The following is a 25,744-nucleotide window of genomic DNA, read 5'->3' on the forward strand; positions in this document are numbered from 1 at the left end:
CAATGAGATTTCATAATAGCCCTAGTATATTTCAAGAATATGTGACAAAATTATTATTACCAATAAAAGAATTTACTGTTATATATATATAGATGATATCTTAATATTTTCCAAAGATAAGGAAGAGCATGAAGAACACTTAAAAAAATTTATAACTATAATTGAAGAAAAAAGATTAAATACTCACCCAAGAAAGCTAAACTAAGAAAACAAAGGAGAGGATTTTAAGACAATACATAACTAATAATGGAATAGAATTACAAATACATATTAGTAAAAATATTTTAGAATTTGTTGAAATAAAAAATAAAAAGGAAGTTCAATCTTTTTAGGATTAGTAAATCAAGCCAAAAATTATATTCCCAACATATCAAAATTAAGAGATAAAGTTAGTAAATTAGCAAGAGAAAAAATAGTATGGACATGGGATAAAGATAAAGAAAAAATAGTAAACCAGATAAAAAATTTATGTCAAGATTTAGCTAAATTAACTATTTCAATAAATAATGATGTAATATAGATAATTTATATAGATGCTAATGAAAATTATTGGGGAGCAACTTTATATCATATCAATAATAAAGAAGAAGTAATAACCATATATGCAAGTAGAAAATTTAATAAATCTCAAACTAGATATCATTCTAATTGGAAAGAATTTTTAGCAATAGTCAAAGTTATACAAAAATTTGAATTATTCATAGTTAATACTAGATTCATTATAAGAACTGATAATACCTAAGTGAAAAATTGGTTAAATAAAGGAATAACAATAACTCAATTATGTCATAAGATGCTCATTAAATGGCAATATGATATGTCTTATTATGATTATGAAATTAAATATATCAAAAAAAGAAATAACTTGTTATTGATTATTTGTCCAGATGAAGGCAAATAGAAAAAAGATAAGTATGATAATAAGTAGTGGTGGTGGTGGTGGTGGTTCACCAAAAGGAATAATAATGACCCCACTAGACCAAATAATTATGAAGGCAAATATTTTGAAAATGAATATAAGCCTGATTGCTAGACAACTAAACACCAATATTCAATCATTATCTAAAATAATAATTCATCTCACAAATGAGGTGAATATTTTGATAAGTAAAATGGAGGCCTTGGAGAAATCTAAGGAACCATTATCTGTAAAAAAAAACAAGTAGTTGATATTTCAACCCAAACATCAGATTCTCAATTCTAGCCTCATAGCCCAACTAGACCTGGTTCAATAACTCCATTTACCAAAATAGTAAAAAAAGCCCAAAAATCTAAAGCCTAAATAGAAACTAAGACACCTCAGAATAGTCCTTCTACTTCTACCTCTTTTAAGAGAAGTCCAAATCTAGTAACCTTACCATCCTTTAAAACTACAGACTATATAATTTCCTTAAACTTCCTATCAACAAGACCAATTATTTTCTCTTTCCAAGAACTAACAATGTCAAATATGTTTCTCATTATTCCTTCAATAAAGTCATTGTATACCCTTTCAGAACTTGTAAAATCCTTATTCAATTATGGCCTTATACATTTAATATATCCCTTTAATGACATGTCAGAAATATCCAGACTTTTAGAATCCATCAAAAAAGCTGTCAAACACTATTTTGGAATTGTAACTCAATACCGAGTTTATATTCAATGTTACTTAATAATAGCTGAAATAACTCCAAACAAATTTTATCCTCCAACTAATCTGATTAAATGTGGAACAACAAGAAGACCTTTTGAATATGAAGAAGAAGAAAAAGAAGACATTATGAATAATGAAGACCTTCAACATAAAATCTCAATAATCAGAGCATAGGAAGTGAATATTATTTTTTAAGAACTCAACAAGACAATAACTGTAGATAAAGCCCAATGGACTTATTTTACTGGACCAATTACATGTATTTTCTTAGTTAGAAGAAATAAAAGGAATTCAAGGAACTTTAATAATTGGTATGACAGACTAAGAACTAATCAAATGGAAAATGATGAAGGGACTAAAAAGAAAATATGCCAAGTACTCTCAGAATATGTAAATCATAGGTGTAAATATTGTGAGAAAATAAGACAAAACGAGAAAGACTATGAAGACCCTTCTATTAACATGAATGTTCTAGATTAACCCTGCTGACATGTAAAGACAAGAAAAAAATGGCAAAAAAGTAGCTGGTAAGACAAAAGTAATTGCCGACAATTGAAGACAACTTTAGGTGGCAGACAAAGTGAAAGACAAAGCCAAAAATGTAGCCGAAAAAAATTTTGTTTCTTGTAATTATTTCTTTATTTTTGTAACTAGTTAAAAGTATGTTTGTCTTTTATAATCATTAGGGTTAATTTTTATCTTCAATTAATCATGGTCATGTAACTAGGGTTGGTATGCTGCCTCTATATAAAGCCTTATAAACTTAGAGGCAAGACACGCTCAATTCAAGCTCAATCTTTGCCTCTCTCTTGTAATCTGAGATTCATAATTCTCTAATCTCTTTCTTATATCAATAAAATTATTTGTTTCAATTATTTCTACCTTTGCAAGTATTGAAGATTAACAAGTATGGCAGAGTAATTTCTTTTTTAGGGATTAAGGGCAAGTTATCATCTAATCCTTAACAAAATTATGATTTCCGCAATGATCTTATAAGGGGAATACTAGTTATGTGTTGCTATGGTTACGCCTCTAGTAGGAAACGAAGGAAGGTTGTGCTGTGATGGTCTAAAGGAAGAAGAATTGTGGAAGGTTGAAAGCCAGACTAAAAGACTTCTGACTTAATAATTCTCTGTATGAAAGAGGATAGAAACCCTTTCATATCTTTCTGTGACTCGAATCATTATCAATCAAACTCTGTAGTAGCACTTAATCAGTTGATCCAGTTATATATATATATATATATATATTTTTCTTTTCTTTCTTTTCTTCTATTGGATTTATTCTTTTTCTCTATAAAATGTAAAAAATAAAAAGATATGAGTAGATTTTATATTAAAATCCTTTTTTATCTTATAATTAAGTGATGAGAGGAAAATATATAAATATTAGTTAAATAGATATAAAATCTTAATAAATATAATAAAGTACAAACCAAAAACTGCACCTATTTAATTATAAAATATGCGCTTATCACATAACACCAAAAAAAATTCAGAAATTTATAATTCTAAAAAATAATTTTATAGATCTACAAAGCCTCAACAAATTGATATTTAAAAACAAAGAAACAAAAAAAGATGAAAAGAAAATTAAAAAAAAAAACAAAAGAGTAGAATATTGAAAATCCAATTCTTCCATTCTTAACAAAAACAAGACGGGTAGAGAGAGATCTATACAATGACGACGGTTCGATAAGCACATCTGAGACATCATCTTTCTCAGAGACAGTGACAATCAAACCGAAAGAGAAAAAGAAGAGGCGGAGAGATGACAGAGATGGACAAAGCCGATGACTTTGAGTTGAGAGACGATAAGGGGTCACAGGACCTTCAAGGAGAAATCGATGGTAGGAGATTTTGATATATGGTGGAGAATGGGAAACGTAGAGAAATTGTCAGATTAAGATGATTGTTAATGTGTTCATTAGAATGAAAGGGGCAAAAAGACCTTGGAAGGCAGAGAGTGAAAAAGTGATTCTATGAAATTTGAGATAGGGCACATTTGGATTTCAGTTAGTATAACTAATTATGAAAATAATTAATTAAATAATTTATTTTAATTATAATTAATTATATTATAACGCAATCTGTTTGGATACTATTTTTTTAAAATTAATTTTAACGTAATTGAAGATATTTAAATAATTTATTCAGAATTAATTTTAACTATTTTAATTATCATAAAAGATATTACTTTTCAAAATTAAATTATTAATAAATTTGTATCTAATATTATTAAATTTATTAAATTTTATTTAAAAATTAAAATATATTATTTAAATTATATATCTGATTAATTATAAAAATTTAAATTATATTAATATTAACAATTTTAATTTATATAAATGAATAACTCAATATATCTTAGTTCAAATACATTTAATTAAGAGAAAGATTTAATTTTAAATACTAAATATTAATTACAATAACTAATAAAGATGATAATATACAAGTTGATATCTAATGACATCATAAAAATAAGCTATATTTGATGAAGATGTTAAGCATTGTCTAGAAATTTTAGAAACATAAAAAATGTAGCAATATAACAAATGATGTAAAATCTCTCTATGAACCTTTGCAATAATCTCTATAATGACCCTCAATTTAAAATTAAATTTATTTTTTCTATCAATTAATATTTTATTTAAATTAGTTTTATAGCAAGTATTAAGTAAAGGGTGGTGGTTGATAGGAACTTATGCTAGTACTTTTTTGAGAATTCAAAATTTGAATTTTACTAAAAATAATAGAGAAAAAGAGAGTTTGATTTTAATTTTATTAAAATTTGTGCTTTTTTTATAATTTTATTGGGCCTTTCTTATAATTTTTCCCTATTCCCTGGATAATTTGAACGCAGAAGCTGACTTTGGAACCTTTGAGCGAAAGATTTTTTTTTTCGGTAAAATCATTTTTTTAATAAATGGGTGTTTGGATAATTGATCAAAAAATTATTTTTTTTTTTCTAATAATCGATTAAAAAGGCTATTCAAACAGGCACATATGTGAACGGGAGTTATGATGGGGTGTGAGTGAGAGAGTGCGGACTCCAAAGTTAAAATTGTGTTTGTTGTTGACCTTTAGATTGAAATGATCCAATGGCTACAACATAATGATCCGCGTGCCGCCACTTCACAATCATCATCAAATCTTTAAAATATTGTTAGTAAAAGAAATATAAATCTTTAGATCTAATAAATAATGCGATTTACATTGAGATTTGTTAAACTCATATAGGTCTAAATCTATTTTTTATTTTAAAATTTTATAATGTCAACAAATTAGCTGCTAATTTTTGAATGATTTATAATTACATATTATATACAGAGTAATAAATTTTGAAATAAAAATTATGTTAAACTTTTTTATACATACGTGATGACAAATTATCAAACATCTCGAGCCTACTCAGATGATTTCCAAATCGTCCTCTTCGTTCTTGATTCCTAAAGAACTTTAGAAAGCTATTTAGAATCAGAAAATCCCAAATAAAATTAAGTTTTTCTTATGGTGTTTAGTGTCTAAAGCTCTCCCAAATTTTGAGAGCTTGTTTAAACGTGGATGTAGTATTTCTAATATTTATGGTATTTGCTCATTAAAGTTAGAATCCCTAAAACATCTATTTTTGCTCTGTGACTAGGCAGCTACTGGGTTTGCTAGCCCTTTGTGATGGATTGGGAATGATATGAATATTTCTTTTATGAACCAGTGGCTGTTGAGCTTGCTTTTATCTAATAACCTGGATCAATGGCAAAAAGCATTAGTGCGTTGCACTTTATGGTATATTTGAAAAGTTAGATGTTCGTTTTTGTATGAAAAAGGCTAGGGTGGATCCTATTTTTGTCAATAAATGTGCTACTGAAATTATTAATGACTTCTGGAATGTAAATGGCTGGATTTGTGAGGATGCTAATTCTAAATTTCATTATGATCCTACTCTAGCTCATCTTTGGACAGCACCTATTGGAAATGAACTTAAAATTAATTTAGATGGTACCTTTTGTAGTAACAAGAATGTTGCTTCTTTTGGTTTTGTTGTCCGGGATTTTAACGAATGGCTTTTCAGTTCACACTCTTTGTGATGCTCAATCTACTTTAGAGGCTGAATTCCTTGCTTTGGACTAAGCTGTAGACTTTGCTGTTGCCAATCATCTTGATGATGTATGCTTTGAATCAGACTCAAAAATTATGATCGGTAGCTTGAATGCTAATTCACCTCCTAATGATTGGAGGTGTCTTCCTATTTTTGAGAACATTCTCTTTAGGAGAAATCTTTTACGAAACTGCATTTTTTTTAGGTGCTTAGAAAAGCTAATTCGGTTGCTAAAGCTTCGTTAAAGAAATTGTGTCTTCCAATTGGGTCTATAAACCTCCAACTCATCTTAGATATCTTTTGGAAGTTGATTAGGAAAAGTTTGGAGACTCTAGTTAATTTATCCTTTCATTTTTTTAGTTGTAGTTTTATTTTGTTTTTGTTGGACTCTTTAACTTTATTTTAATATAAATATTTTTGTTGGCCAAAAAAAATTATCAAATACCTTTTAATTTTAGACTAGATTATAGAATAAAATAAGTTATTTTTTAAAACATTTTTAATATGTTTATGGTAATAATTTTTAAAATTAATTGCAGTATTAAAAATTGCATATTTTTTATTTTAAAAAAGAAAAACTTAATAGTAAGTTATATTTTTTAGTTTTATTTCAAAGTTTACGTCATATCAATAAAAAGAAGAGCACAAATATGGAGAACTAGCAAATTTGTCTCCTAGGTTATTAATTATTTTTTAATATGCATTGGCAAGATAAAATTTAAAATATAATCAATTAATATTAAAATTTATTTAAATAAATAAAAAATCCTGATTGCATTAAAAAAAATTAAATTTTTTATATTTTATTTTTATTTTTTAAATATTAAAATATTCTCATGCATTGTACAAGGAATAAGTTATCGTTCATCTCACTGAAGTTCTGTGGTGGGATGAATAATAACTTACTTTTTTAAATTTATTTATATTTTTAGATATTATTATGTGGGTCCGCAATAGTGTAAGGTTTATAGTGAAAAATAATGGTAAATATAGGTCCATAATAAAAATATTAGGTGTGGGATTCTATTATTTGGTTCTTGCATATTTTATATCTATAAGATAATGTAAAATATGTTTGTCTCACTGTAAATATATAGTGGGATGAACGATAAATTTTTTTTAATTTTTTAAGGTTTCTGAATTTTGAAAGATCATGTGGCACTTACAATAAAAACAGGTGTATGACTTGTAATGCAAAATTAACTTAAATATGAGACTTATAGTAAAAATGATTGATGTTGTACATATAATTTATATCTTGTATTTTTTATATGAATAAAATAATAAAGTGTACTCTTTCCGTTTAAAAATATAAGACATTTTTAACTAAATTTCACCCCTCAATAAAATAGTTATCTACTTTCAAACTAACTCTATTTTTTTATATTTTACCCTATTAAATACCTTATAATAAATATAAAATCACTATCAATAAGGGTACTTAAAAAAAAGCAATAATTACACTTTAAAAGACTAAAAATGTCTTATATTTTTAATAGCTAACTCTTTAAAAAATACCTTATATTTTTAAATGGAAGGAGTATAATAAAATACATAGCTAAATAAAAATGATAAGTTTATTTAAATTTTAATTTATGTGGGAATACACGAAATAACAATTTTTAAATAAAATAATTTATTTTTTTCATATGTATAAAATAATAAATTATGAAATATGATTTTTTATTTTTTAAATTTAAATTTATGTAAAGATAATACATACTAATATAAAATTATTTTTTATATTTTTAATAAATTTTTATATACAGATTTTTAATATACGTGGAGTATATATGTTATTTACGTTTTCAATATATACAAAGAAAATTTATAAAATAAAAATATTTATTTTTTAATTTTAAGGGAATAACAAAAATTATTCTTTATATTTTTAATATGTACAGGAAAGAAAATATTTTATATATAGAATTTTAATATACACGGGTACATATGTTATTTATGCTCTGGATATGTACATGGGAAAAATATAAAATAAAAAATATTTTTTAAAAATTTTAATTTATGTGAAAATAATACAGTCAGTTGTAGCAAATTGTTATTTATATTTGTTATATGTACAAGGTAACATTATAAAATAAGTTGCATTGAGGTAAAATAAGTTGATGTTTAAAATCCAAAAAAATAAGTTGATGTTCATGGCTAATTATAATATATTTATTTTTAATTTTGGCTATAATTATGGTTTATAAATATTTTATGATATAAATTATAGTATATGGTTTATTGTAGTATATTTTTATTTTTTCTAAGGTGATGAATGGGTCAGCATATTCTAAAAGAGATTAAGCTAATTTTATTTTAATTATGTATGAGAGGAACACATAACAAATGAGAAGAAGTTATTATTTAGATGTTAATTTGTAAGAATAGCAAGTGATAGATCTAACAATATTTACTGGAAAATAAAGTATATTTTTCAATTAATTATATATGGACTGGTAAAAAAAATTAATTATACAGGGCATAATTTAATAGTAAAATTATTTTTAATTTAATTTCAAAATTCCCCTCATATTGATTAAATGAAGAGTACAAGTATGGAAGACTAGCATATTCATCCCGGAAACAATACATTTATAATAAAATAAGTTATTTTTTTACATTTTTAATATGTATATGCAAAATAAAATTTAAAATAAAATAAGTTGTTATTTAGATTTAATTTAAATAAATAAAAAATTTTAATTCTAAGTACACTCAAATAAATTATTTTTATTTTTATATTTCTCTTTTATTTTGACTTTTTAAATGTTAAAATAAGAGAATAAATCTAGTTTATATAAAAAATTTGAGTCAAATTTAAATTCAATTCCTCGTACATATAAATATAACAATATAACACTAATATAATTTTTTTTTAATGGTACAACACTAATGTATTCTTGTTGTGTAAAATTTCGCCGGCCAGCTGGTCGAGACCAGTGGATGGAATCCAAGGGGGTGGGATCGCCTTAAAAATGAATAAATAAAAAACTAAGCAGGTTGTCATTGTACAATAATTGAGTGATGAAGGGAATTATTCTACCAAAACAAAAAGTAGTGATTAAATTATATGGATATGATTGAAAAGCACTCTGTCATAAATAGTTTGAAGGAGGGAGAACCGGTGGTGTTATATAATTGGATTTATTTTCAATATAGTGAACTGATTTATAAATTACAACAACAACAAACCTCAAACCTTATTTTATTAGGTGGAGAATTAATTTGTAAACATCACATATTAAATCAAAAAAAAAAAGCAATGTGTTTGTAATTACTATTTATTACAAAACAAAGTTCAATGTAGATCTAATGTTCTTAGTTTTTATAAGAATTAATGAACATTTTAAATCCTAAACTATTACTTGAATAACAAATTACTCCAACCATTATTTTACATATAGTTGCCGTTACTTTTGACTTTGTGGAGCTCTATCAAAGGTTGAAGTGGCACTAATCCTCTTGACACATGGCATGTTAGCTAAGCTACATATAGTCAATGTTGTACGGATAAACGGCAGGGGATAATTTGCTCGAACTTTACAAGTTGATGGGTGTTTTTGCTTATTTTAAGAGTACGCAGCTCAGGATACTATTTGAGTAATAGTTTAGGATCCAAAATACTTATTAACCCTTTTTATAATTACAATGCCTTGTTCATTTTATGCAAATTTTATTATCAGGGGCGAAGCCAAGGTTTAAGAATGAGAAAGATCAAGATTAAAAAACATATATACTATAAAGTTTTTATATATTTTAGGAAGGTTGAGAGTATGTAACACCTATATAGTATAAAAATAAATTTAAAAAATATTGGGGGCACAGCCCTTGGGGTTCCCCCCTCCGCCACTATTTATTATCAACATTAAATTATTGTAAAAAAAATTAGGTTGATATTAATTGTATGGAACAAGTTTATCAAACATGTTGATATTAAATTAATATAATGTTTTACAGGCCAACCCTTTGAGTAGAAGCCATACAAAAATCGAGATACCAAAAAGGAAAGCATGGTTTTTTATTCCTAAAGTTGTGGTCAACTTGGATTAACATCTATGCTTGTATTTATCCATTAATGAATGATCTTTGGAGTTGTTATTCTCACATCAATGACACATCATTTCTGAAAATCTAAAAACTTTAACCAAAGTTGGCCCTAGTTTTAAGGGATGATTCTTTAATAAAAATTAAGGAAATAGTTTGATTACTAATTTTTTTTAATAACCATTGTTTGAATTCTAGATGTTCTTCACAAGTTAAATATTGTATTTGAACAAAAAAAAAAAAACCAAGCATGCTAGAGTCGTGAAGTTTCAAAATGAATAGAGGGATCTCAAACTCAATTACCTCATTTCACCAAAAGTAAAGATGTAAAGAGATTAGTGTAAAGGGTATTTTTGATTAATAGAAAATAAAGTAAAAAAGTTATAGTAATTATTACTTGTGAACTAAAAATAAACTTAAGTCTAATTGTGGAATACAAAGTAAATGATTTGAAAAAGTAAATATATGATTGTTTTTAATATAGTTTTTGTATTTCGTTTGTTCTTGTCTCTTTCGATTGTGTTAGTTGAGCTCCTTTTATAATCGTACAATTGAGACTGTTGCCCTCAAAGAATTCGGAGTTCGTATGCAAAATATCTGTAATTACTAAGCATGGCCCTGTAATTCTTGGTACGTCAGACAACAATCCCATGTCCACTCAATGATTTTCAACATCTAATCATTTCGAATTTTACGTTGTACGAAACTTCTTTTAGGAATAAGTTGAGCCTTATCTTCATTTAAATATTGAGCCTGGCATTTGAGTTTTCCTTCCTCTTTGCAATTTTGAACTGACGCTTCATTTTTAGGCCCAAACACTAGTTTATTTTACATTTTTACCATGGAATTGTAATTAATAAATAGTTTCTTTTTAACAAGATTTATCATGCGCCAAAAGTAATAATAAATTTAAAATACCCCTTGAAATTGAAAGTAGTATTTAATATTATTTTATAATATATTATTTAATATTTTAAAGAAAAATAAAAAATAATTCATGCTAACTTGCTGGCTCATTGGTTCAAAATATGGAGATCGAACCCTACGCATTAGAAGTTGTTTAGCTGGGGATAAGTAGGAAGGCAAACTCTAACTTCCTAGGAAGGAAATTCGTCTTGCTTGTATGGTTCACTAAATTTAGTAATAATGCTCTTTAAATAATTATAAGACATCATGGTCTTTTGTTAGATAACATTTCCTTGGTTTAAAAATTCGAGGCCCAAATTCACCGCCGACTCCACTAAGATTCACATTTTGTGTTGCTTTTCCACGGTGGGGGTGAAATGGCGACTTGTGAGATAAGAAAAGAAATGAAAAGGTCAACACTTAGTCAACCGGACTGGAATAGGGTCAGGCGTCTAGGTCATATTGACAAGAGGCTTTCTTTTTTTCTTTCTTTGTTTTTTTTTTTTGACCAAATACAGGAGGCTTTCAGATGATAGAAGTTACCTTTTATGGTAACAATTTTTTTTTTTTGAAGATTTGGTACGTGAACTTGGGATAAGTAAACTTTAGTAATATTTTGATGTTGTTGGATGTGGTGATAATTTTGTTTTAAAAATGGTTTAATATATTATAGAGGGAACCGCAATAAAGGCCCTCAGAGTAAACATAATTATAGAGAAAGTCTAAATAATTTTGATATATCTCTAAAGGCCCAAGGCTCTTATTTGCGATTATGTTCAATGCTGCAATGATCCAATTACCCCCGTACATTCAGGTTACTAATCAACTTTGCATTTTCTTTCCTCTCTTTTTCTTCCTTAGGCTTCCTTCTTTTCCTTTCTCTTTCATACTGATTCCCTATTGTTTTTTAAATAATTTCCTAGTAAAGATGGTGCTTATGGCAATGGAACGGAGGGCAAATATGATATCTTGCATTCTTTCATTGATATAGCCATGAGTCATTGTTAGTTGCCGCTGTGGGTAGCTAATAGCAAACTTGTCGTTGCCGCCACAAGCCATCGCATAAAAGTGGATCGTGTCTTGTTCTACACTATTAGAATTCCCACAAATATAATACATTTGATTGTAATCATATTTCTGCAGTACCATCACACTAGATTCTCTAAAGAACATTGTATCGTCATCTTTTTACACTTCCTAGACTATGCTTCTTTCCCTTCCTTTTATTTTGTTGCAAAATATTTCATTGACCAAGGACTGTGTATCTAAGTAGACATTTTGTTTTTAATAAATGGATTATAAATGTTATTTATGGACTTTTTGTTGTAAATTTCAAATGGGTTTACTTGTAAATTTCATCTTGCAAATTTCAAGTAGGACATAGTTGTTGATTTAATGAAAATAAATTGTTATTTATGAACTTTTTGTTATTTCTGATATAGATTTTTATGAAATTTATGTTGTTATTTACGGAGTTTACATTGTGAAAACTTTGCAATTAACTTGTGTAAAGGTTTATATGTATCATATAAATAGACCTTGTGTTGTAAATATAAAGACCTATTGTTGTTATTTATTGATATTCTATTGTGGATTAGTTAATTACAGTACTCAATGAATTAGATTATAGGGATGATGTCTTCTACATTTTACTATACAATAGCATTTCTTGGAACTTCAATTTCTGATCTTCTAATAGTCAAAGCATTGGATTATGTGTTGTGAAAATATGAACATTTTTTTGTTAATATTGGATATTCATTTATGATTTCAATTGTAAATTATCTAGATATGATGTATTAGTTCCTAAAAATTTAATGAAAACATATTGTTAATAATATATAAGGACCTTGTACAGATATTCATGTGTGCCATATAAAAAGACCTTGTGTTGTTAATATGTGGAACAAGACAGACCATGTGAAATATATGAACACTATATTATTAATCAATGAGCCTTGTCATGTTATATACGGACTTTCTGTTATTCATAAACTTAAAAAACTTTTGCAAATATTCAACTTAACAACATAGACCATATGAAATAGATAGACATTGTGTTGTTAACAAATGAATACTTTCATGATAGACATTGTGTTGTTAACATTGTATTGTGTATAGTAGATATTGTGTTGCACATTATTTGCCTAACTTATACATTTTGTTAAGCCTAGTCTACTGATTAATTAGACACATATGAACTTTCAGTTGAAAATATATAACATTGTATTGTGCATAGTAGACATTGTGTTGTACATTATTGCGCAGGTTGTGTTTTAAAATCATAAGGTCAAAATCATACTTTTAATTTCAAGAAAAATTATAACAAGGGCCCTTGGACTTGCAGTGTAATATTAAAATTTTTCAAGCCCAAAATACACTAATATGTCTTTTTAAAGCTCTTAGTGTGATTTCCTCAAATTTTTACTCCATGAGAAATTAAGGCTCACATTTTCCTCTCAATTAGAGAAATAAATCATTGAGGAATACTTAGATAAGTTTCACTTTCTTAATATTTTGTCAAGTCAAAAAATAATATATTTTTAATATAAATAATTTTTAATTTATGATATAAACAAAATTAATTAAGTAAATTATATATTAAATTCCTAGAAAGTATACTTTTTATAAGCTACTCTCTCTGTTCAAAAATATAAGGCATTTTTTAAGGAGTTAGATATTAAAAAATGTAAGGCATTTTTAGTCTTTTGAGATATAATCATTATTTTTTTTCAAAAGTGTTCCTATTGATAGTGACTTTATATTTATTATAGGATATTTAATAGGCATAAATATAAAAAGATAGGATTAGTTTGAAAGTAGATAACTATTTTATTGGAGGTAAGATTCAGTTAAAAATGATTTACATTTTTTAATGTAAGGAGTAACTTCCAAGAAATGATGCAAAGGAACCAAAAAGTTCTTAAGGCCTTGTTTGATATGCAGATATCAATTTAAAGGGATTGAAATTGGAATTAGGATTAGGATTGGAATTGGGATTGAGAATGAGAGTGGGAATGAAGTTTTAAAATTATATTTGGTATGGAGTATATTAGGAGGGAATACTTACTTTTATTTTATTTTATAATTAAACAAAAATATAAAAATACTATATTACCCCTCAACATATAAATTGAATATTTATGTCATTATCATCACAACACTTTCCTCCTCGTAAAATAGAATGTCTATGGCTGCAGAAGAAATGCTTCCACTGGTTATCCTCTTCGTCTTCTTCCTTTTCTTTCTTCTTCTTGTTGCTCTTCTCCCTTAAAAAGAACATCCATGCTACACAAGAGAACCTCGCTGCCGCCCTCTCCTCTGTTTTTTTTCTCTTCTGGTTTGAATTAAGAAATGAGAATGACGAAGATGTAAACGACGGCAAGTCATTGATGGTGGCAAGATCTAGTGGCTGTAGCTTGAGCTCAGACTAATTATGCACATGAGGTTGTTGATTGTTCTCCTCCTTCTCTCATCTTCGATGTCCTCCTTCTCCCTATAGATCTGGTAATGACGTCGGTGGTAGAGAGACTGGTAACGGCAAAGGAGACACCGGCATTGCTTGGTTTGAAAGGAGGGCAAGGGCTGAGAGACAACATGGAGACAAAGGAGGAGTGGGCAGAGGGAAGGAGATCATGGAGAGATAATGAGGATAATTTGGTCTAAAAATAATCAATCCTGAGATTGATTTTCTAGTTCCATAGGGGTAGTGGTATTGAGTAATCTTACCTAGATGAGATTGGTATTGGGATTAAATTTTTCATTCTGTTATACCAAATATGAAAAGATAGGATCATCTAATACCAATTCCAATCCCACTTTTTCATTCCTTCCTACCAAACATAGCCTAAGGTTTTTTGTTTTTCTTGATACAGAGTCCTTGGGGCTATTATTTTTACTAGGGCTTGTTTGGGCCAATAAGTGTTGTTTGGGCCAATACAATGGAATTGCCAACTTTGCAAGTTAGCCACAACGCCAAAGATTTCCCCCCTCAATGTAGAGCAAACTTAGTGTTAAGATTTAAGAATGTCAATATCTAAATAAATAATTTAAGAATATTGTGCTAAGATTACTAAAATTTAAATAAAAAATAAACATAAATCCTTATTTCATTAAGTTTTTCTATGTGCGAAATCTTTTTTTAGCAAATTTATATATTTAAATTTTTAAAAATTATTAAATAAATAAATTGACATAATTAAATATGAATTAACAAAAGTAAAAAATGCATTAAATTTGTCTTTGGGTAACTTGAATAAATTTTAGGCAATATCTATGCTCAAAGCGAGGTATTTTAATTAAATATATGTAACTTAATAGTCAATTAATGATTAGGTGAATAAAAAATAAAATTTTAAAAGTAAAAAAGATATTTATGTTTTGTCACTATTAATTTTAAAAGAAGTTTGTATATATTTTAAAAATAGAATAGAAGTATACATAATTAAGATAGAATAAACAGAATCTACATGCATTTTATTTACAACTAATTAACATCAAATCCCAATTTTCGATGCTTCAAAGAAAAAAAATCAGATACCTAAAAAGTCACTTCCACTGTCCATATTGTTCACTTTGGTCTTTATTTAAGTATTATGTAATATCGCTAACAAATGGGAAAATAAAATTACATCTCTAAATATTGCAGCGGGCCAAAAAATATAAATCTAACCACTACCGTAAAAGATGAAATGTGTGAGTAAATGATCTATCATTTAAATTTAGATCTTTTGTTGTAATGTTTAGTTTCCATTTATTTATTATTTATTTATATTTTATGTCTTATTTACAATTATAATTTTGTAAATTTATAATTATTTAATTTTATATTTACAATGTACTTTAAATTTTTTTTATGAAAAATGATATTATTAATTTTACCCTTAGAAACTTAACTATCATCCTCCCAAAATTTTAACTTTTAAGCAAATTCTTCAACATTATTGTTAATTGTATTTCTCTGGCCCCAAAAAAAAAAAAAAGAAAAATGTTAATGGTATTTCCATGAAAATGGAGGAGCGCGTATTATCCTGTAGAAGCTACTAGAAGAGCCTCGCGACGCAAAGTGTGAGTGCCTGTTAGTGTGCTGCGGGTCGTCGAGCGCTCATAAAAGGGGGGAAAGCAGAGGGCTTTTACGATTTGTGAATGATACTCAATTTGATGTTCTTTCTTTGTCCTTGCTTCTTGCTCAGAGATTAGGAACGCTTAATCCAATGGACGCTTCTAAGATCCGTCAATTGGAGCTCTTCATTGAGCAGTGCAAGTCTAATCCTTCAATCCTCAGCGATCCTTCTCTCTTTTTTTTCCGCGATTATCTCGAAAGGTACAGAAATTTCTCTGATTCATTCCTATTTGATCATTATATTCCTGGTGAGGATGCTGTTTTTATTTTTATTTTTTTGTTTTTCTTATTCATTTCAGTCTCGGCGCTAAGCTCCCTTCTTCTGCTTACTCCAATGCGGTAATCTAATTTTCTTGAATCTTAGTTTCTTTATATTTAAATTGCGTGCGGATATGAATATTGATTTGTGTCCTTTTTCGGTTGAAGAGGAGTGAAGATAGCGATGATGACGTTGAAGATGTTGCGGGCGGACAAAGCAAGGTGGAGGAAGAGGAAGAGGAAGACGAGATAATCGAATCCGATATTGAGCTGGAGGGTGAAACCGTTGAGCCAGATAATGATCCTCCACAAAAGGTTTTTCTATGAATACTCTTTCCACTTATTTATTGAGTTGTATTTCGTCTTTTTTCAATTCATTAGATGAACATATGTTATATTGCAGATGGGAGATCCCTCTGTCGAGGTGACTGAAGAGAGTCGTGATGCTTCCCAAGCAGCCAAAGCTAAAGCTGTTGAGGCCATTTCAGATGGTACTATCTATTTGTTTGTGAGGTGACTGATACGGTACATTTGCAAATATATATATGATTTTGTTTATTTATTTTGAAATGTAGGTAAGTTGGAAGAGGCAATTGATAATTTGACGGAGGCAATTACACTCAACCCTACCTCCGCCATTATGTATGCTACCAGAGGTATAGTTTGATTTGAAATTCTTTTTGCTAGAGTATCGTTATCAGCTAAAATTGAATGCTCATTGGCTATTTTTCAATGATCATCTGCAGCTACGGTTTACATCAAAATGAAGAAACCTAATGCTGCAATCCGAGATGCAAATGCGGCTTTGGAGGTTATACTCTCCTAGTTCGCTGTTGTTTTTGATAATTTTTAGGATCTTTGAGCATACATTATAACATCTATATAAGCTGGAAAAAGATCGTGCTAATTTAGTTTTACTGATTACAATAGTAGTTTAAATCTATGTTATTATCACTGAGTACGAGGACTAATATATTACATATTAAAAAATCTGCATGTTTCAGATTAATCCTGATTCTGCTAAAGGCTATAAGTCTCGAGGTATTGCCCGAGCAATGCTTGGTCAGTGGGAAGAAGCTGCACAGGATCTTCACCTGGCTTCGAAGTTAGATTATGATGAGGAAATAAATGCTGTACTAAAGAAGGTTTGATCCCTCTCTTTTCTGGGTGACATGTAATTAACTGATATGATTCTAAAGCTTGATGTGCACTACTGAAGTTCTATTTTTGGTTTAATGAAAGCCCACACACATGTATGTGAATCCCCTTACATCTTCGCTTAAAATGTCAGGATGCTGTGATGATCCGTAAATAATCAAAACAATGTTGATAGATGTTTAATATTTTTTTTAAAGATGGAAATAGGCTAATAGAAGTCCTAGAAATGGTTAAAACTTAGTATAAAAAAAAAAAAAGAAATGATTAAAACTTATGGCTAATTGTCTCTGTGCGTTTATATCTTTGTGGATGACGATGCCTCAATTCGTTGTCCCATTGATGTAAGTTTGTATTGAAAATGAAGTGCAGTAACGAAGAAGTAACATGAGGGGAATGGAAATGGCCTCCTGGAGGTGGAAAAAAGACTTGGATCTCAGGCCGTTTGATATGTTCAAAAGTGAATAAATATTTATGCATAAGGAGAGTCAATTAGGTTTGAGTGTGAATTGAGGGGAAAGAAGAAGGCTTTATGTTACAATTAACGTAGTTATTTGGAAATATAAATACGTATAAAGATAGCTTGATGTTGAAAATGGATACAGTTAAGTTGTGCAAACTAGAGGTTGTCTAATCTCTCCCAATTGTTGTTGTACTTCCTACCCACCCTCTCTATATAAGCACCAATGCCTGAATGATTGGAGTTGGAAGGTTGTATAGTGGTGCAGCAAGTTTACTTTTTAAATTTTTCTTTTATCTTTTTGGCACTTTATTATTTTAACAAAATTCAAGGATGAAGAATAGGGTTGTTTAAATGGTTGGGCATTTTTTTAATCTCGTTGCTTTGTATTGATTATGTAGGTGGAGCCAAATGCTCACAAGATTGAGGAGCATCGTCGGAAATATGACAGGCTGAGGAAGGAAAGAGAGGATAAAAAACATGAGCGTGAGAGACAGCGCCGCCGTGCTGAAGCTCAGGTTTGTAATTTTAGTATAAATAGCAGCTGAAATGCTATCAATTTCCTTATACTTAAGCTTTTCCTGTTCATATTGTTCTAGGCTGCATATGAGAAGGCTAAGAAGCAAGAGCAATCATCTTCCAGCAGAAATCCTGGAGGCATGCCGGAGGGCTTTCCAGCTGGCATGGGGGGAGGTTTTCCTGGAGGCATGCCAGGAGTGGGAGGCTTTCCTGGAGCTGGAGGCATGCCTGGAGGCTTCCCTGGTGGCATGCCAGGAGGGGTGCCTGGAAATGTTGATTTTAGCAAAATCTTGAATGTAAGTTGAACTGGACTTGGTTTGTTCTCAGGCTTTTCTGGTGGTTGGTTTAACTTGATATGTTTTAGTCCTCTGACACATGCAAGTCTGATAGAAAATGATTGTGTTCTAGGCGTGTCTTTGTATTTTATAGCAATGTTTTCTCATTGTTTATTGTAGCTTCAATAGTAATCGTTTCTTGACTTGTTTCAGGATCCGGAGCTGATGGGGGCTTTTAGTGATCCGGAGGTCATGGCTGCTTTACAAGATGGTAAGTAATAAACTATTATGACGAATTTAGTTTAATCTCTTCTTTGTGGTAATTTGATATTTTTATATCCCGTTTGATAAGTATTTAAACATTAGATTTCATAATCTGCTTATTTAATTGAAAACTAAGATCCATGTGCTACTTTTTTTGGCGTTAGATAATTGCTCTTAAGTTCCATGTTTTGGATTTGACGTTGGATCGTCTGCTGCTGCTTTTAATTGGTTTGGATGGGTTGTTATTATAGTGAATCCAAAATGCTGGAGGTGCTTAGTACATGAAGCAATGGAATTTTTGTCGCACCCTGCATTTGAAACCATAAAAATCTGTTCTGAAATTGATGTTTTTATCATTTTTGTTTGCAAATCTATGTTCCCTTGCCTATCTACCCAGTAATCAGAAAATATAGTGTATTTTTTCCTTCTTTTTCTAGATTTAGTGTCTGGATTCGGAACGTATTGTACCCTTTCTTGTCCTGGGTCTTGTGGATTTTCTGGTAGCTAGTTCTTAATGATAATTGGTTCTATTATCATTTAACTTCAATTTTCCTTCTTGGTTGCCTTTTTGGGCTTGGTTACAGTCATGAAGAACCCAGCCAATTTGGCAAAGCATCAGGCAAATCCCAAGGTGGCTCCAGTAATTGCAAAAATGATGAACAAATTTGGAGGCCCTAAGTAAACAAACAATTTGGCGGAACTGGTGACTATTTCAGGCTTGTGACGATACAGAATGTTTGTTTTTTCTCCCCCGCTATTTTTCGTTTGAAGCTGTGTTAGATTTTGTTCGAAGCTTTCCTTTGTCTGTCTGTAGCCAATGTTTTCCTCTCATCTATTCGGTTTTCCAATCTCTTGGACTGTCGATTAAAGATGTAAGTTAACTTCCTTTTGTTACCTGGACTGAACTTTTGCTTGTCACAATAAAAAAAAAAAAAAAGTACTTTCATTCCAAATTGTGATTCTGAACTAACTAAAACGCCTGTCATCTTAGAATACTTTAGATGGTACTGTTGAAATATAGGGTAGGAGGCAATCGTTCGAAATTCTCCTGGTGCCCTTGGTTACGTTCTTGAGCTGTGCCAGCATGTTTCTGTCACGATCCTGAATCAAGATTGTGGACACGTCTATTTGTGTTGTGATAAGATTGTGCGTGGGTGTGCTTGTATCATTAAATTAAATTTGAGGGAAATCTATTTTTAAGATTTTGTATAACGTAATGAAAATATTGGTTTACACGCGCACATTTGTAAATATAATTTTCTATACTTGGTTTGAATGGAAAGGTGAAAAGAGTTATTTGTGAATGGAAGGTATTTAATAAATTTAAATAAAAATTTTATTAAAATGTGTGAACACCTCATATTATTCGGGCTTGTACAAAAAATAAATGAATAAATAAAAATATTTAAAACCTTTTTATTTAAGAGAATAACAAAAATAAAATTACTAAATAAAAATTTAATGAAAAAGTTTTTAAATTTGTATTTTGATATGAGTATTCAATTAAAGAAAGTTAAATGAAAATTTAATTTTAAATTTTTACGTTGATTTGAAATGATGAAAGTTAGATAAATTTAATTATAAATTATGATTTGATGGGATTTAATTATAAAAGTTTTAATTTTCATCTGTTAAAAAAAAGGGAAAAGTGATGAATTAAGGGGAGAAAAAAGAGGGCGAAGGAAGAGGAAAAGAAGAAGAACCGTTCTTTCATTCCACTTATCATTGACAGATCAAGCTTGTTAAAGGTTTGTTAGATACTCATGTCACTATTTATTTGTGTCATGATAATGGAGTTGGCCATTGTAATGCTATCATGAAATTTTGATGCGTTGCCCGTTCTATGTATAACTCACTGTCATTATAATTGGATGGGTTAAAATAAATATATATATATATATATATATTTAACATCATTTTGAAAATTCTTCACAAGATAGTGGCTTTAACTTTTGGAACTAATTAATATTGTAGTCATTGATGCACCTTGATTCTACAATTAGGTTCACGTTTGATTTGATGATGATGATCCTTTACACAGTATAAAGCCAAACACTATCGGTCTGTAGCATTTGACATTTTGACATTCTTCCTATTTTCTCTCCCTGTCCTTTCGTTCTCGCCTTGTGTTCTTGTCTTGTTTTGCAAAGTGTGGTTTGATCTTGTCCATTTTCTTTTCCAAATAGCATCATCATTAGCTATTGATATAGTTATTTCCTGTTGCGGCAATGCTTCCCACTATTGGTATTTAAACATCTACCCATAATTAAAAACGCATGAGAAAAAATAGAGGTGGAGCCATTCCAATGCTAGGATGAACTCATTTTTTTTGAAAATAAAAAAGGTTTTCTTTTATGAAAATGAAAATGTTCTTATGCCGTGTGAGATTTTTAAAATCTTTGTAGACAAAAATATGATTAATAAACTGTGTGAGACTTTTAGAGTTTCTATAGGAATATTAATCGGATTTGTTTTTTGAGAATGAAGAAATTCTTTTATTTTAAAAAAAACACCTATTCGACATAAAAATATTTTTCTTGAATAAAGTTAAAATATTCAAGAAAAATATCTTTCTTCTATAAGTCATCAATAAAGTGACATGCATTTTTACCTTCAAATTATGTGAGATTTGATCTCTTTAAAGGATACGTAGGTCTTAAGGTTTTATTCTATGTTAAATCCAACTTGTAAATAACCGCTATTTTTTAATTTAATTTTTCTTCTTTTCTTCTTCTTCTTTTTTATTTATTAAGGGTAATTAAATTTTATTTAGGTCATATTAATTTTTTTTTAGTCAACTTAGGATAACCGTTCTCACAGATGGGTGATATGAGATGCCTAACACCTTTCCCATTCACAATTGACTTCCGAACCCTATTCTAATTCTGGTAGACCATTTTATTATTATTTTTTTAAAAAGGGTTTCTAAAATTATCCTTTTAAAATTTTAGTGACAACTCTTACATTTATTGATTTTTTTTTAGGGAGATCACGATCCGGCCACAACAGTATGGCGACTTCATTGGGAAATTTTAAAGAGTCAAGCCCATTTATCTTGATTATTCAAAATGATATGGCCTTTTTAATTACCTTTTCTTCTTCTTCTTCTTTTTAAGTTTTTTCCTTTTTTGTATATGATTCTCTTCTTTTGTTTTTATGTTCTCATTTATTAATTAGATTCTTTATTTTTTCTTATCTATTCTAATTTTGTGATCTGGTTAGCAGATGAGGGTGGGATAGAATCTAGGTTAATAGGCTGGTATGCTCTCCACACACATTGAGCACTTACATTATTTTTCTCATACTCAAGTCTGTGAGCACCCTTGGTGAGTGGAAGTTTCTAGCATTTTTCTTGTGGGGTTTATAAAACCCTCGGAGGTTGTTGTGAAGATTTCATCTTAGTTGTTACCTATTTAGCAAAGTTGATCTTTATTGAGTTCTCAGAGGGTTAATCTTGTCAAATGGGGTCTTCATCTTTATAATGTAGGCAACTGGGAGATTTTTTTTAGGAGATTAGAACAACCTTAAAATCATTGCACATGTTTAAAGGAATCTAGTGACCAATCTCACTGTTTAGTGCCTTTCTTAAGAATGATCACCTTAAGGTTTACTCCCTTATAGGACATTGGAGGGCATATTTTTCTTTCTTTCACACTCTTTTTTTATTGTCTTACATGCATGATTGAAAAAACTTTAGCAGCTAAGCAACTAGCCATTGCTTTACTTGAGTATATATCTTGCATCATTTCTCATATCGATATATCACAATGATGGTATTTGTATTAGATAACCTACCCTAATCTACATGTTTTCGACCCTAATAGACCATGAATTCATTGCACTCATCATAATAAAAATATCTTGATATGAGATGACCTTATAAGATTCATGTTGTGTCATTCCAACACTCTTAATCAATTAATTAGCATACTAATAGGTCCTAAAGCTTATTTTGGAATGTTTTTTTAAAATCATTTACAAAACATTAGCCGTGTAGTGGTCTGGAACATTAGTAGGTTAATGGGCACTTTACTCTCCCTATGAGTCAACGAGTCTCTAAAGGAGATGGGGTTTCTTTTTCTACAAAAAGAAAACCATATCAAAATTAGTTTCACCTAACAAGTACTCTAATTAATTGATTTATTTTAAAAAAACATTGGTCGTGTAGGAATTTGGATTCCTTAAAGTCTAATTGTTATTTCCTTATCCTTATGATACAACAAGTATATGGAGGAAAGAAAATTTTTTCATTACAAACGTATCTTTCTAACTTCCCTTCCTTTTTCTTAATAGGCCAGAGAATTATCGAGTAATTGTGAAGATTTGGCATAAGGGTAATGGCACAAGAGGAGGATCTGGATCATGCTTCTACTGGAAAAATGTATAAAGGAAAAAGATTCAAGTTGATTACACTGGTTGAGTCGCTTGAGAGTTTGGTATAATTAAGTCACTTCATTAAATGATCAATTAAGTTGGACTTCAAGAATAAATATGGAAACATCCTCGATCTGCTGCAAATACAAGTACACAATGAAGCTTTAATTGAATCGAGTCAGTATTAGGATGCCTCCTTAAGATGTTTCACCTTTTCAGACTTTCAAATAATGCCAAAAATTGAAGAATAACAGGGTTCAACTAATGAAATGGCCCACTCAAAAGGAAGTTTCAAGAGAGTATCCCTCTTAAAGAGTTATAGCTAAAGGTTAAAACTCTTACTTAACTTTTAGAAGACAAGGCAAATGAATTAGTCTCCTCAAAAGGCACATGCTACTGTAATGATCCAAAGTTTTGTGAATAAGATAAATTAAGAAAGAGGGGCTTTAGCAAAGTGGGAGATGCTTTACCCCATGTAAGCTAAAAAGACAAAGGAATGGATGAAGAGATGCAAAGATTTAATCAACTTCGCTAATGCCAAGATCTAGAATTCACTGAAACATTCAAGTGTGTAGAAAGGCATTGTGGTCCCCTTGGATCAACCAGTTGAGATCACTGAATTTATTGATTTATGTAATCAAATTGTAGAAGAGCTTAAGAAGTTGACAAAATTGATATTGTAATGACATTTCCATTAAAAGTCTTTCTTGCTATAAATTCTACTAATTTGGATTGAGATGGGATTTGAGGTCCTTCTTGTCTAATAGTCAACTCAAGATTTCTCTGTGGAATAATGAATTCTTAAAGGAGTCTGGAGGACACTTGGACTAGAGACCCTTATGCCAACACAATACTGGATAATTCATCTTGTCAAGGAAAAAGGAAAATACTTGGAAATATATGCCATATTAACAGGTGATGCCATGATTCCTCAACCTAAAAAGAAATAACCTAATCAGTTACCCTTAACTAGAAATAAAAAAAGGACTTAAGGGTTAAAAAAGGAAGAAAACTTTATCAAAATGAAAGCTTAGCTTTGACTGTGTGAGGGTACTAATCCTTTATAGATTAAAGGTTATTTCCATTTTCCTATGACCCAATAAGTGCCTAGAGGAGATAATATTTTCTTTCAAATGTTCAAATATAAAATAGTTAACCTAAACAACAACTAACTTATCATCACCAACTCCTTGGCAACTTGCATTAACCATGTGAGAATTATGATTTTTCATATGTTAATGTCATTTCTATTTCCTTATGACACAATATGTGTATAGAGGAAATGAGAAATCTCTTTCCAATTTCTCTTATTTCGAAGAGTTGGTTTTGATTCATTCAATAAAAGAAACAAAAAATTCATGCATTAAGAACTTATTTAACTAAACCCCATTCGTATTATTCATGTGGGGATATTGATCCCTCATAGAATAAATGCCCACTTCTACTTTTCTGTGATGCAATAAGCACCTGCAAAGAGTGAAGCATTGGCTTTCTCTTTGAACAATAAAGAAGCCCCAAACAAATTTATATATACTCACTATTGGTGCCCTAGTATAATAGCTTTTATGGATAATGCTTGAAGAGACCATCTTTTACCAGATTTGGCTTAATCTGACCTTTGTCTGTGTCATGCTTGAGCATTTCTATCTCTCCATTTGCTAATCTGCTCATTTTACTAATAATCTAGGCTTTATTTCTCATAACACTTTATCTGTATTCATCTCCTTCTTTCACCAAAGCAAATAAGGGCTTTCAGTCTTATTTGCATTGCAGGTTAATGCATATCCATCCCCTCTTGAGAAGATAGGATGATTTATTTTTAATATACTTGACTCTTTCTAGCCAACTTCTTCTTTGTGAATTACACACAATTTCAATGCGGGAATGGACTTTTTCATTTTTCAAAAATTTTATTTTACACATGTTTCTTATGTAGAGGAGATACTATTGAGATGCATAGACTTGAGAATGTCTTGATCTCTCCTCATGGAGACTAGTTAAATGGTGAATTTCATAAATTGGACACAATGTCATGATGATTATGTGAACTACATGAGAAATTGAGCCTATTGATATAATTTTCTTTTCATGTGGGCACTATTTATCCTTGCCTAATCTAGAACTTTACATGTATCTTATTTAAAATCACATTTTGAGTTCATTTGCTTAATATAGAGATGATCAGGACATTCATTTTTCACTTTTAATAACATACGCCCAAAAGTCATCCTTGCATGATAGTTTGTCCTAACTCATTTAAGCCTATACAATATTTATTTCTTACCCCTTATCCCATTAGATAGTTAAATACCTTTCTTACCTTTTTAAGGTGCTTTTGATTTTTAAGAGCACTTAATTTTGATTGGGGCAAGTAGATGTGTAGTTCCACAACTGTTAAGGCTACCAGGTTTAGGTTGCTCTTTGGGAATGAATCAAGATTTTAAAAGTGAAGAGAAGAAAACATAAATAGTTGGCAGAAAAGAAAAGAAGTTGAAAAAGAAAAAGGAAAAAAGGAAATAGAAAGCAAGAAAGTTGAACAAAAGATGAACAAAAATAACAAGAAGAAGATAGAAAGAGCTTCTGTTAATTCCTCATTTATATGTTATTTGATTCCAATAAGGCCTCCTGGGGTG

General features: G+C 29.6%; 1 protein-coding gene across 1 annotated transcript; it reads left to right on the forward strand.

Annotated features, from left to right (window-relative positions):
• The first annotated feature begins 15,823 nt into the window (after positions 1-15,823).
• LOC129311399 (FAM10 family protein At4g22670-like) lies at positions 15,824-19,690 on the forward strand. Its single transcript, XM_054953692.1, has 11 exons — positions 15,824-16,007; positions 16,106-16,145; positions 16,233-16,379; positions 16,468-16,555; positions 16,640-16,720; positions 16,811-16,875; positions 17,069-17,209; positions 18,081-18,197; positions 18,279-18,494; positions 18,687-18,744; positions 19,322-19,690. The coding sequence occupies exons 1-11, from the start codon at positions 15,898-15,900 to the stop codon at positions 19,417-19,419; spliced, it is 1,161 nt and encodes a 386-aa protein (XP_054809667.1). The 5' UTR covers positions 15,824-15,897; the 3' UTR covers positions 19,420-19,690.
• Positions 19,691-25,744: the final 6,054 nt, after the last annotated feature.

Source organism: Prosopis cineraria, unplaced genomic scaffold, assembly GCF_029017545.1.
Source record: "Prosopis cineraria cultivar Desert tree isolate PC_DT_omini unplaced genomic scaffold, ASM2901754v1 PC5, whole genome shotgun sequence".
Taxonomy (NCBI): domain Eukaryota; kingdom Viridiplantae; phylum Streptophyta; class Magnoliopsida; order Fabales; family Fabaceae; genus Prosopis; species Prosopis cineraria.

What these genes read in the sequence shown, in the direction of transcription:
- LOC129311399 (XM_054953692.1), top strand. Translation starts at nt 15,898, where the DNA reads ATGGACGCTTCTAAGATCCGTCAATTGGAGCTCTTCATTGAGCAGTGC. An exon ending in CATTATGTATGCTACCAGAG is followed by an intron (nt 16,721 to 16,810) that starts GTATAGTTTGAT and finishes GATCATCTGCAG; the next exon opens with CTACGGTTTACATCAAAATG. An exon ending in ATTTTAGCAAAATCTTGAAT is followed by an intron (nt 18,495 to 18,686) that starts GTAAGTTGAACT and finishes GACTTGTTTCAG; the next exon opens with GATCCGGAGCTGATGGGGGC.